The sequence below is a fragment of the Sus scrofa genome, chromosome 3 (assembly GCF_054392235.1).
Source record: "Sus scrofa isolate SSC_HxYL_T2T_F1_AM1 chromosome 3, Sscrofa_HxYL_maternal_Yorkshire_Landrace_v2.0, whole genome shotgun sequence".
Classification (NCBI taxonomy): domain Eukaryota; kingdom Metazoa; phylum Chordata; class Mammalia; order Artiodactyla; family Suidae; genus Sus; species Sus scrofa.
The window spans coordinates 105337528-105351970 of NC_139385.1; the positions used below are offsets into that span (position 1 = coordinate 105337528).

At 43.5% G+C, this 14443-nt stretch overlaps 1 protein-coding gene across 4 annotated transcripts in view; it reads right to left on the minus strand.

Moving 5' to 3' along the window:
- MSH2 (mutS homolog 2) overlaps positions 1-13332 on the minus strand; it is an 81099-nt gene extending 67767 nt beyond the window's left edge. For 3 of the 4 annotated variants that reach the window (XR_014839336.1, XR_014839337.1, XM_085015447.1), the window contains exons 1-3: positions 13059-13332; positions 4628-4782; positions 101-379 (exon numbers count right to left, since the gene is read on the minus strand). Coding sequence is in view for 2 of the 4 variants with exons in the window: in XM_085015447.1 (XP_084871573.1) it covers positions 101-379; positions 4628-4782; positions 13059-13269 (645 nt within the window). In the remaining 2 variants the exon portion in view is untranslated. 4 annotated transcript variants of the gene reach the window in all.
- Between the last annotated feature and the right edge of the window lie 1111 nt (positions 13333-14443).

Below are 14443 nucleotides of genomic sequence, written 5' to 3' on the forward strand. Positions count from 1 at the left end.
ACTTTTACGTTATTTTTTTCCTTAAATAAAGGAGTATCATGTTAATTAGAACCATTCCTGGCCTTGGATTCTTCCCTATTACTAGACTCAGTTCCCTTACCTGCCTCAGTTTTCCCATGTCTCCAGCAGTATCTCCTCCTGGTAAAACACATTCCTTCGGTCCAATCTGAATCAGGAGAGCCTCCAGATTGGAGAACTGATCATTATCAGGAAACTCACACAGTCCTAGCTTCCGCTGTATGGAGTCAACATATCCAACTCCAACCTGTCTCTGGCCATCAACTGTAGACATCTTAACACCCACGACACCGATGGAAGCTGACATATCATTGTTACCAAAGAGAATGTCTTCAAATTGAGAAAGATTACCTGGCGAAGCCTAAGCAAATGAAGAAAAATTTTAAGAAACTGCTGAATGTACTTTAAAATTTTACTAGCAAATAAAAATTACCCAACCTAAAAGAACTTTATTTCAGTATTCCAATTATCATTACTACATTTCCTATAAGGCACCCTCCCTACTTTTCCAATTATTTTCAGAACACTTGGCCATATCTAAGAATAACAGAATCAGAGTTCTCTTGTACTGCAGTGGGTTAAGGATCCGGCATTGTCACTGGAGTGGCATGGGTCACTGCTGTGGCACAGATTTGATCCCTGGCCCACAAGCTTCCATTTGCCATGGGCACAAACAAAAATAAAAAATATAAAAATATAAAATAGGCGTTCCTGTTATGGCTCAGTGGTTAATGAATCCGACTAGGAACCATGAGGTTGTGGGTTCGATCCCTGTCCTCGCTCAGTGGGTTAAGGATCCGGCATTGCCATGAGCTGTGATGTAGGTTGCAGACGTGGCTTGGATCCCGTGTTGCTGTGGCCATGGTGTAAGCTGGCAGCTACAGCTCCAATTAGACCCCTACCCTGGGAACCTCCATATGCCACAGATGTAGCCCTAGAAAAGACAAAAAAACAAAAATATATGTATATATTTATATTTACATATAAGATAAAATAAAAATCATAGTATCCAAGTGATTTTCAGTTTGAAATTTGGCAGCTAGGCTTATAGTCATTCACACCATCATTAAGGCACCCAAAGTGATAATCCTCTGAATAGTATGCCTAAATTTCTACATTCTGCCAAACTAACCTACTGGCTGCACATATCAGAATTTTCAGAGTGCAATTTCACTCTTACTACACAAGACAGCAGTATTATTAGCTTAAATATTAACCTTGGATAGTCATCTCTCTATATCAATGTATTTATTTGTAAAATGCAAAAACTGTTCTAGATCAACAATTTCCAAATAAAGGGTCCTTGATCTATTTTCGATATTTCAAAAAGATTACAAGTGTCTTTAAGACTGTACAAGCTAACTAAAGGGTCAAGTTCCTTTGCTTTTGGCTCCACCTGTGATAAGTGGGTGGGTGACAGTTCTTCAACATGATTGGAAGCTGACAGGTTGTTATTAACATGAGGCATTTCTGTGGCAACTGATGAACCGTGAGATAGTCAGAAATAGTCCAAACAAGCACAGTGACAGCAAAATTTAAGCAACCAGAAGACATCAACAGTTCTTAACTGTCTTTAGCATCATAATCATGATTGTTTTACCTTTTCAAAATGTGGTTCTGAATATCCTGTAACTCTTTGGATTGTTGATTAAAATCTAGATCAAGGAGTTCCCATCGTGGCTCAGTGGTTAACAAATCCGACTAGGAACCATGTGGTTTCGGGTTCGATCCCTGTCCTCGCTCAGTGGGTTAAGGATCCAGCACTGCCGTGAGCTGTGGTATAGGTCACAGACGCGGCTCAGATCCCACGCTGCTGTGACTCTGTTGCTGTGGCTCTGGCATAGGCCGGCGACTACAGCTCTGATTAGACCCCTAGCCTGGGAACCTCCATATGCCGTGGGAACAGCCCAAGAAATGGCAAAAAAATAAATAAGTAAATAAACAAACAAAATCTAGATTAAAAATGAAATAGGGAGTTCCCATCATGGCTCAGTGGTTAACAAATCCAACTAGGAACCATGAGGTTGCGGTTCAATCCCTGGCCTCGCTCAATGGGTTAAGGATCCGGCATTGCCATGAGCTGTGGTGTAGGTCGCAGACTCGGCTTGGATCTGGCGTTGCCATGGCTATGGCGTGGCTGTGGCATAGGTTGGCAGATGTAGCTCCAATTAGACACCTAGCCTGGGAACCTCCACATGCCACGAATGCGGCCCTAGGAAAGACAAAAAAATTAAAATTAAAAAAAATAAAAAGGAGAAATACAAAAAAAAAAAAAAAAATGAAATGACCAACTTGTGTTATATGATATTCAAATTTTCAAAGCACTGATTCAACAGCAAATGTGAACACATTTTCACACATATGCTTTGGATTTACAAGCACAGGTTATGAAGCACACCTTCAAAAACCCTCAAATGTGAATCAGTAGCTAACAAAATTGGGTCTCAAGGGTTCTTGAAAATGATTAGACTGATAATTTCTTTTTTTTTTTTTTTTTTTTTTTTTTTTTTTTTTTTTTTTTAAATTCTTTTTTTTTTTTTTTTTGTCTTTTTTTTTTTTTGCTATTTCTTGGGCCGCTCCCGCGGCATATGGAGGTTCCCAGGCTAGGGGTCCAATCGGAGCTGTAGTCTCTGGCCTACGCCAGAGCCACAGCAACGTGAGATCCGAGCCGTGTCTGCAACCTACACCACAGCTCACGGCAACGCCGGATCGTTAACCCACTGAGCAAGGGCAGGGATCGAACCCGCAACCTCATGGTTCCTAGTCGGATTCGCTAACCACTGCGCCACGACGGGAACTCCTAGACTGATAATTTCTGAACTAGCCTGTATCTAAGGTCCTTTCCTGCTCTGAACATACTACTGAGAACATGGGGGGAGGGGAGGACACGACAATCCTAGACGTCAACGATTCTGAATATCACTAATACTTTACAATAAAATTAAAGAGCTAAAAATTGTAAAATAAAATGATTTAGCAGTTTTAGATCTGAACTTCTTAAAATATTAGGATAAAGATACTACCTTCTAATCCGATAAAGAAACATATTTTAAGTTTTTTTTTTCCCTGACAGGAAATAAAAACAATTCATCTGGAAGGATTCTGTTGTTACACAAAGGAGATAAGGTGCGATGGGCTGACAGTCACAATTCCACATTTTGGTGGTTACTGCCAACCGAATTTTGTGATGAATGAGAAAGAAAAACATCACTTTGCTATACCCTCAATTTCATTACAATCTTTCAAAACATAAGATAAAACCCTAAGTTCCACTCTTCTCAATAATGAGGGATTCTAGCAATGAGGAGTTCTAGCTGTGGTGCAGTGGGTTAAGAATCCAACTGCAATGGCAAGGGTCACTGCAGAGGCATGGGTTTGATTCCCAGCCCAGTGCAGTGGGATCTAGCGTTGCTACAGCTGTGCCATAGGTCACAGCTGTGGCTTGGACTAGGATTCAATCCCTGACCCAGGAACTTCATATGCCACGCATGCAGCCATAAATCCAAAAAAAAAAAGTAACAATGAAAATTCAAGGAAACTCCATTATAGTAGAATGCTCAATTCTCTCAGATATACTCTTCAGTAAATGTCTAAATTTACAAAGATGGGGGTTGAGGGGGAGGCAATATGGAATTAATATTGAAGAATATTATATCTGGAGCAGCACCAACATCAAATGTTTAAATACTGTGTTAAACTTCACAAAAAACTTTCATAGGACTTTCAGGTCAGAAAACATCTTAAAAACCTTCTAATTTTACTATTCATAAAGAAACAGATTCGATCCTTGGCCTGGGAACATCCACATGCCAATGCCATGTTTCTTAAAAAAAAAAAAAAAAAGATACACAAGAAGGCTGGGAAATCTGTGAAGGTCACCTAGAGGGACAAAGGACAAAAGAAATGAGATTGCCCAACTGAAGCCCATAGTACTGTACCCTGTACCACATATTTACCCCCTTTCGAGAATAGGAGTTCCCACCATGGCCCAGCGGGTTAAGAACCTGACCAGTAACCATGAGGATAAGGGTTCAATCCCTGGCCTCACTCAGTGGGTTGAGGATCCAGTGTTGCTGCGAGCTGTAGCATGGGTCGCAGAGGCAATTCAGATCCCGAGTTGCTGTAGCTGTGGCACAGGCCAACAGCTGCAGCTCCAATTCAACCCCTAGCCTGGGAACTTCCATATGCCACGGGTTCAGACCTTAAAAAAAAAAAAATACAATCTAATGAAAGACACATACAAAGATATGAACACATTACAAATGTCTATAAATGAGATATTTGGGATATGTAAATTTGTGTGGTATTACTTCGAAAACAGTAAAACCAAATCTTGGGTATTCAGCTTTATGTAAAGGCTATTTATTATTTAGGTTTCAGGGACAATGACAAAACTCAAAGTACTCATACTCATAATAAGGATTTACTGAATTTCTGAACTGCTATTAAACTGATCTTAAAAAACACATGCTAAAGAATATTAGAGCTTCTGAAAGCATTTTACTGTCACAGCCTGGTTAAAATATTAAAGCAACACACACAATTTTCTCACATTTTTATTTTCTCTACTCTTAAAAAACACAACTAAATTTAAAAGGAAGATAATTACCTTAAATGCCAAATACCAGTCATGCTCCTTGGAGGCCTTATTTCCAGCTCTATTCTTATAAACTTCAACTCTGTATTGACGAACTAGAAGAAGATCTTTTACAAAAGATTCAAAATTCATTTTACTAAGCACAACACTCTCCAGAGTCTTTGCTCCTAAAGAGAAATATTAAAAACACATGTTACAAAAAAAAAAAAAAAAAAACAAACCCTGTTACAGATTTGAGGATTTGAAGTCCTACGTGTTTGAGACCTAAGACAATGCTCTCTCCTCAAGCTACGTTATTCTCCCAGTAATTCATTCACTCAATAAACTGCTTATCAAGCACTTATTACATATCCTAAGGACTTTAGAAGATGAAGGGTATAAAGTGGTGTAGATACATACACACATCCACATACCCGTGGACCCTACATATCAAAATAAAAAATGGAGATGATACAAAGATAAAAAACGAGTAAACAGATATTTAGCTAATCCTAACGTGTCCCTTATTTATTTTTCACAAATTTGAATAAAATTTTTACATAAGGTGTTATATTGTGGCTCAGTGGAAATGAATATAACTAGTATCCATGAGGATGCGGGTTTGATCCCGGGCCTCACTCATTGGGTTAAGGACCTGGTGTTGCTATGAACTGTGGTGTACGTTACAGACGTAGCTCGGACCCTGCATTGCTGTGGCTGGGGTGTAGGCTGGCAGCTGCAGCTCTGACTCAACCCCTAGCCTGGGAACTTCCATAGGCTTCATGTCTGGCCCTATGATTAAAAAAAAATTTTTTTTTAAAGTCTTATGTAATACAGATGGCAAATAAGCCCATGAAAAGATGCTAAACACGGCTAATTATTAGAGAAACACAAATCAAAACTCAAACAGATCAGAAAAAGGGGGAGTTCCCTTGTGGCTCCCTGGGTTAAGGATCTGGCATTGCCGTGAGCTGCGGTGTAGATCGCAGATGCAGCTTGGATCCTGTGTTGCTGTGGCTGTGACATAGGCCGGCAGCTACAGCTCCAATTTGACCCCTAGCCTGGGAACTTCCAAATGCTGCAGGTACAGCCCTAAAAAGACCAAAAAAAAAAACTCAAAGGTTCAAAGGAAACTTCCCTTTCACCACTGTCCCCATACATCTAATTCATCCCCCAAGCATTCCCAGTTTCTAGAAAATGTTCAGTCTATGTATGCACACATATGCAAATATAAAGCACCGGTTTTTCCCTTTTACATAAATAATTGTATACTACACACACTGTTCTTTTTTTTAAACTTTGATATAGTATTTTGGAGAAAGTTTCATCAGTGCATAATCAGCTCCTGTTTCAGCTGCAAATGTTCCAACGACTCTAAGGAACTTCTACAATTCACTTAGCTTACTGATAGACATATATGCTTCCAACCTTTATTATTACAAAATGGTGCATGAATAACCTTGTGTTTCATTTTCCAAACAGTATATCTGTGAGATAAAACCCTCCAACTTGGTTTTATCAAAGGATAATATGTGTGATTCTGATAGACATTGCCTGTTGGTTGGCTGTGCCAATGAACCCTACCATCCATAAAGTATGAGTGCATCTATTTCCCCTATTCAGTCCACAGAGTTTTCAGACTTTCTGGTCTTCATCTTACATCACTGGTTCTCAACTGGGATGATCTTGCTCCCCTCGCAGACATCTGTCAATGTCTGGGGGACATTTAGGTTGTCACCACTGGGGGAAAGGGAGTAATAATGGAATCTAGCAGGCAGAGGCAGGGATGCTATTAAGCATGCACAGAACAGCCCCTCACAGCAATGAATTAGTTCTTGAGTCCAAAACATCAACAGTGCCAAAGTTGAGAACCCGTCTCAGATGCAATACAGTGTTTCACCCTAGTTTTGATTTGTAAATACCAATTTCTTTATACATAAAATCACCCACATCATCAAATGGAATTAAAACTCACTGTTCATATAACGTAGGTAATACCAATTAATCACCTAAAGGTAATCCAGAATATACCTGTAGATTATTCTGACAATTCTAGATCTTAAAGAGTTAACCTAATTTAACAACAGATCATATCAAGTACAAATATCAAATAGAAATAAGCTTAAAGATTAATTAAATAACATGATTGTTTTGTATAGCAAAACACAGCTGATACTTTCAGTATCAGTTCATTAGTTTTAAGTACTAGAAAAGAATCCTCACTGTCACAGACATTCTGACAACTGGCTCAAATCTTGTCTCTCCAAACTTACTCCCTAGAACATTTTTTATGATCTAATCCAGAACTGGCAAACATTTATCTACAGAAACCAGGCAGGTATCAAATGAGCAGAGAACACCAAAAGACGAAAACACAAATGACAGATGACAAGTGACTTCAAGAAACAACCTGGAGGAGTTCCCACCCTGCCTCAGTGGTTAATGAACCTGACTAGCATCCATGAGGACATGGGTTCGATCCCTGGCCTCACTCAGTGGGTTAAGGATCCGACATTGCTGTGAGCTGCGGTGTAGGTTTGCAGATGCGGCTCAGATCCCATGTCGCTGTGGCTGTGGTGTAGGCCACAGCTGTAGCTCTGATGGGACCCGTCAAGGATGACCCTAAATAGACAAAAGCCAAAAAAAAGAAAGAAAAAAAACCACATGGAATGTGGAACGGTGACAAAAGGAGGAAAGTACATCAGGCTTTAGGAAAAACCTAGACTCACTGGGTCAGAAGAAGAAGCCATCAATTCCAACCCACTAATTTATCCAGTTTCCAACTGTGGAGAATTTTATTTTATTTTATGTTTGTTCTTTAGGCCCGAACACGTGGCATGTGGAAGTTCCCCAGGCTAGGGGTTGATTTCGAGCTACAGTTGCCGGCCTATACCACAGCCACAGCAACGTGGGATCCAAGCTGTGTCTTCAACATACACCACAGCCCATGGCAACGCTGGATCCGTAAACCACTGAGTGAGGCCAGGGATCGAACCCGCATCCTCATGGATCCCAGTCAGGTTCGTTAACCATTGCGCCACGACGGGAACTCCGCGGAATTTTTTTTTTTTTTTTTTTTTTTTTTTGCATTTTGAATAAGAAACCATTTAATAAAGGAAATTAGAAGCTTACATTCCCATTGAAAAGGCCAGAGAGCAGAGGTCAGCCTGGTCACTCCAGACTTTCAAGGAATTCTCAAGTGCAAAAATTCGCAGAATTTTAAAAGAAGCTCAAAATCTGAATTTTTTTCATGAAACCCCCCCCAAATCTTTAAAATATAGGCAATCAATTCAAACTTTTAAGAAAACTCTATTTAGGCCAGTTTTCAACTCAGCAAGTTTAACACAGCAACATTTCCTTACAGATTTGAACAGAATGCTGTTTCTTTAGCTTGTATTTAGAAAGCAAGCTGCGTGAAAACTGCTTACTCTGAATGCTACTCATTCAGCAAAGCCTGTACTCACATTCTGAGGCATACGTGGGATCTAAGCCTCTCCAGGCTGCAAAAGACACACACCTCCCAATTAAGACTCACTCCGGGCTAAAACCTCAGTGGAATGATAGGCTCTATTTAAATTATTTCCTGTTTTTGCCTAGCACACAAGGTGAACAACTCATCCCATTTTGCCCAGGACTCTCCCAGTTTCAGTACTGAAAGTCCAGCATCCCAGGAGCCCCCTCAGTCTCAAGTAAACCAGAATGACTGGACACCCTATCAGCCTATCCAGTTCTACATAAATAACATTATTCATATGATGGAATATTATCATTAAAAAAGCTTCCACCGTAGCACAGCCCGTTAAGGATCCGGTGTTGTGTCGCTGCTGAGGCAAGGGCTTGATCCCTGGCCCAGTGCAATGGGGATAAGTGGTATAAATCACTGGTGTGGCTCAGATTCAATCCCTGGCCCAGGAACTTCCAATGCTGCACGTGTGGCCAAATGGAAAAAAGAAAAGAAAAAAAAAACTTGCTTAAGGAAAACACTGAACCGGAGTTAATACAAAATCAAATTCTCCCAGAGACATTTATAAATGTCACTGCAAATATCAGTCAGCAACTTCTGATGAATACAGCAATAAGTTTCAACTGTTATATTATCCTTTCATTTAAAAGGCAAAATGTGTAGACTTACCATTGTGGCTCAGTGGTTAAGAACCCAACATACTGTCTGTGAGGATGTGGGCTTGATCCCTGGCCTTGCTCAATGGGCATAGGACCTGGCACTGCCACAAGCTTCAGCGTAGGTTGTAGACGTGGCTGTGGCATAGGCTGGCAGCTACAGCTCTGAGTCAATCCCTAGCCTGGGAACTTCCATATGCCATATGTATGGTCATGAAAAGAAAAATAAGTAAATAAATAAAAGGCAAAACGTGAGGTTCTCTTGTGGTACAGAGGGTTAAGGAGCTGGCGTAGTCACTGCAGCAGCTTGGGGTGCTGCTATGGCATGGGTTTGATTCCTGGCCTGGGAACTTCCACACACCAGAGACGTGGCCAAAGAAAAAGGGGGGGGTACAAAATGTGAAGTCTAACTCAGCAAAAACAATTCTGAGGAGAGGGAAGAAAACACTGGTCTAGCCCTTAATTCTGAAACAGTTCCTGAATCAGTCCAGTAGAACACCCAGCACTGAAGCATTGGCACTGGAATGCTTTAGCAAGTACTCTCAGAACCACAAGCACCACCTCTCCCTATTACTGACTACTTTGCACATCGATGTCATCTGCCTGGCCCAGGGCAGAGGGATCCACAGCAAACTTCAGTCTTTTTACAGACACACTCAACAGGAACAGGTTCACAACAGTGAACCTGTTTCTTAAGAGGGGGTGGGTGAAGAGGCAAAAGAGGTGATTCCCCTCCTCCCATGGGCTCCCCTACTTCCATTACTAATCTACAGAGAGCCTGCCCAACCATCCCGGTTATCCTCCAAAGATACTATTTCTCTCAAAGGAGTTCCTGTGACACACTGGGTGGCAAAGCATTTTAAGTTTTATTTACAGATAAATTCAGATGGTAGATAATCTGTGCTCCTGGTGAAGAGCTTGGCTATAAGTCTGAAAGCTGGGAAGTAAGACTGACCTCCCAGTGTAAAGTAAGGAGAAATGGAAGAGAGCTACACATCCTCCACCTGGCATAGAAGAAAAACCAAAGGTTGGTACAGAACAACTTGGAGGCCTCATCTTCATTCAGCTGACAATGTGTTTGCCACAAGTGGGCACTGCACCAGGTGCTGGGATTCAGAGGCAGAGACTAGTTAAGACACTTGCTGCCCTCTGGGAGCTTTCAGTCCATTGGCAACAGAATAGAATAAATGCTGTGTCAGAGTTCCCATCGTGCCTTAGCAGAAACAAATCTAACTAGTATCCATGAGGATGCAGGTTCAATCCCTGGCCTTGCTCAGTGGGTTAAGGATCCAGCGTTGCCGTGAGCCATGGTTTAGGTCACAGACGCGGCTCGGATGTAGTGTTGTTGTGGCTGTGGTGGGTGTTGTGGCTGTGGTGTTGGCCAGCGGCTATAGCTCCGATTCAACCCCTAGCCTGGGAACCTCCATATGCCGTGGGTGCGGCCCTAAAAAGACAAACAGAAAGAATAAATGCTGTGTCTAGGGTAGGGAGAAGATCCTGGTAGGGGGAGTGGGGGACCTAAGAGAGGTAGCTAACCAGGTAAGACTTAACATGGGCCTTAAGAAAGGCTTTCAAGGAGTCCCTGTCGTGGCTCAGTGGTTAATGAATCCGACTAGGAACCATGAGGGTGCGGGTTCGATCCCTGGCCTCGCTCAGCAGGTTAAGGATCTGGCGTTGCCGTGAGCTGTGGTGTAAGTCGCAGATGTAGCTTGGATCCTGCATTGCTGTTGCTGTTGCTGTGGCTGTGGCGTAGGCCAGCGGCTACAGCTCCGATTAGATCCCTAGCCTGGGAACCTCCACATGCCGTGGGTGCAGCCCTAAAAAGACAAAAAAAAAAAAAAAAAAAGGCTTTTAAGAAAAGATAGCTTCTAAGCTGAGTTCTGGCAGCAAAGGATGCAAAAGGACTTCCTTTTCAGTGACTCAGATTCCTTATCTATAAACTGAAGCTAGATACTAACCCATCTCACAAGGCTTTATTATAATAACATATCACTAGTTGTTAGAGAGTAAAAGTATCTAAAAAGATACGACTAAGTCTAAATATAAACAGAACGAACCAGTCAAAGAGAGAAAAAATGATCAACAGGAAACCATCTATGAAAAGAGGATATGGGATCCAGACCACCACAAAAGACTCATCACATCACTGGCATGATAGGAAGGTTAACAGTAGGTACAGGGGAGTTCCCGTCATGGCGCAGTGGTTAATGAATCCGACTAGAACCATGAGAGTGCGGGTTCGATCCCTGGCCTCGCTCAGCAGGTTAAGGATCCGGCGTTGCCGTGAGCTGAGGTGTAGGTTGCAGACGCAGCTCGGATCCTGAGTTGCTGGGGCTCTGGCGTAGGCTGGCGGCTACAGCTCTGATTGGACCCCTAGCCTGGGCACCTGCATATGCCGCGGGAGGGGCCCTAGAAATAGCAAAAAGACAAAAAAAAAAAAAAAAAAAAGAGTAGGTACAGGAAATTAAAAGCATATGTTCAAGAAATAACCAAAATGTTCATAAACCAATGAATAAACAAAATATGGTATGTCCATACAATAGAATATTATTTGGCAATAAAAAGAAATGAAGTACTGATTAACACATATGAACCTTGAAAATATTAAGAGTCCCCATTGTAGCTCATCGGTAACAAACCCGATTAGTGTCCAAGAGGACGAGGGTTCAATCCTGGTGCTGCCATGAACCGCGGTGTAGGTCACAAACAAGGCCTGGACCCTGTGTCACTGTGGCTGTGGTATAGGTCAGCAGCTGCAGCTCCAATATGACCCCTAGCCAGGGAACTTCCACAAGTCACAAGAGCAGCCCTTAAAAAAAAAAAAAAAAAAAAAAACACAAAAATAAAAACGAAAAAATTAAGTGAAAGAAGTCATTCACAAAAGACCAATATTATAAGCAAATCTAGAGACAGAAAGCAGATTAGTGGTTGCCTGGGTTTAGAAGACAGGTGGAAAAGGGGAATTGACTGCCAATGGATACAGGGTTTCCTTCAGGACTCAAATGAAATTTAGCCTTCATATAATGCCTTTTTTTTTTTTTTCTTTTGGCTTTTCTGGCCGCACCCTTGGCATATGGAAGTCCAAAGGCGAGGGGTGTAATGGGAACTACCGCTGCCGGCCGACGCCACAGCCACGCCAGATCCAAGCCACGTCTGCGACCTAGACCACAGTTCACAACACCAGATACTTAAACCGCTGAGCGAGGCCAGGGAACCAAACCTGGATCCTCACGGATACTAATGGGATTCGTTTCCCACTGCACCACAACAGGAACTCCCGCAGTTCCCGTCATGCCCAGTCATGGGCAATCCTGCCTCTATGCCTCTTCAGCAACTTGCTGTGGATCATCCTCCACAGTTCTTGACCTGGAATTGGAATTATTTCTGCCTTGCTCTCCACTAGGGGGAGCTCTGTGAAGGCGGGGATATGGTACTGCCTTTCCATCTAGGTACCCCTGGTGTCCATAACCCTGCCTGATACCGGCAGCACTCAATGAATGTCTACCTAATGAAAGAACATCTTTTGTCAGTAACATCCCATCTGCATGTGGCAGAGGCAGTACTATGTCTTATTCCTCCTAGAATGTTCATTCCATTATCACAACGCAGGCAGGGGAAAAAAAAGATTAACAAAAACATCGAGAACATCTAACTCACAGAGGCTGAGAAGTTTGTAGCTTTCCAGGGAGAGAGATGTTAGAAACATAAGGACGGGTCATGGAAGGCACTGAATGCCGAGAGGAAGCACAGACATACTGGACTAGCCCGAGGCCACACAGCTAGTAAGTGGAGGGGCCGCAACTTGACTCTAGGCAATCTGGCTCCAGGGTCCGAGGTCCTGACCACCTGGCGATACCGCCTATCAACAGCAGACACTACAGAACCCTGCGCTGAAGGGCGGTATAAACCACATTCGCCCAACAAGCAAAATCACGTTGGTGACATAAAACGGTCTTCCCAAACCCCTTCTATTCTAAATCTCACTCCTGGAATGGAATTTGTGATAAAGAGGTTTGGCGGCGGTGTGCGATGAGATTCCCCTGGGCCAAGGAGGGGCCCGGGCCGAGAAGCAGACACCCACGCCAGCTGCAGGAAAATTAAATAGAACAATGTGTTAAAACGCCTCGAAGCCTGGCAACCTAGTGATTGTTATAGTTCCCATTCAGGACAGCTGCAGAGGGGCAGACCCAGGGCAGACGGTGGGTGGCGCCCCACTCGACCAGGAGCAAGCGCAGTGCCCCACGAAGCGCCAAAGTCCCCGCCCCAGTGCCTCCCCACCTCCCACTTCCTGAAAGAAGCCCCCTCCGCGGGGTTCCCCCAGAGCCCATGCGGTCCGCGCCCTCACCTGCCGGCCCCATGAACTTGACCACCCCCTGGGTCTTGAACACCTCCCGGGCAGCTAGGAGTGCGTCCTCGCCGTGCGCGGTGTAGAAGTCGCCCCGGTCGAAAAGGCGCACCGTGGTGGTCGGCTTCTCAGGCATGCCCTGGAAGAAGCGCACGAAGCCGATCTCGGCTGCGCTCTCCAGCTGCAGTGTCTCCTTCGGCTGCACCGCCATTTCGGAATCTCTCTGCCAACAGCCTGAGGGAACTGCACGACCCCGCACCCACTAAGCTGTTTCCCGCCTCCCCTCCCTCGCCCCCCGTGCGGCGTCCAGCCTCTGCGGAGGTACCCAATCAGCATTCAGCGCTGTATTTCGGTGGGTGGGAGTGCGCCGTGACAGCCAATCATAATCGGACGCGGCCCAGCTTCCCGCGCACGCTGGTGACTCTGTCTACTGCGCATGCTTGAGCCTAGGTCGAGCGCCGACCCTGCCAGAAGCCCATCCTTTAAAGAGTTCAGTTCTCCGGGTTTTCTCCGTGCTTGAGCAAGGAACCAGGTGGAGAGATAACTAGATTAGAAGACCAGGTGGGACATTCTGGCAGGTTTTGAATATATTATCTGCCCCGGAAGCAAGAGCATGAAATCAGAAAGAAACTTGAAAACAAGGAAAACCTAGCCTTCCACTCTATCGGTATTTTTTTTAGACCTGTGCCCCTCTCTCCAATCGCGTCCCTTTTCCTTTTCAGGCAAAACTGCCTACATCAATATTAGAGGTTTCTTCTCCACAACCTCCCTACTGCTCCGTACTAGCCTAATTCTCATGTCGTCCGTTCCTTAATTGATTCATTCAATCAAAAACTTAAGACCTACTGTGTTCCAGACTTCTAGGATCTGAGGAAAGAAAAAAGCCACTGCCTTAGTTGAGCTTATATTCTAATGAATGGATTCAGATAATACACTAAGTAAACTTGCAGCAAGTAAACTGTTAGAAGATAACGTGTTTAGGTGAAAAATAAAAATGGGATCAGTGTTTTTTGTTGTTGTTCTTTGTTTTTTAATGTTGAACAAAGACTTGGAGATCAGAATATGTCCTGCATAGTAAGCTGCCTTACAAAAGCTATTGCACTCTCCTGTTTGGCTCACCATCCACCCAGAAAAGCAGTCCCCAAACCCTGATTCAGCAGCACAATTACCCTGGGGGCTTTTCAGAGGCGTTCTGGGGCCCCGCCCACATATAATGGGTTGGAATTTTGGAAGATGGGGTCTTGAGATGTTTCAAGAAAGCTCCCTGGACGCTCTGGACCACTGGCCTGTTAAAATTCAAATAGCTTCAGAAGTAGAGGAAGTTTGAACCATTTGACTGCTGACTATATTTCCCACTCCCTGCAGTGCCCCCTGTTCTTACCCCA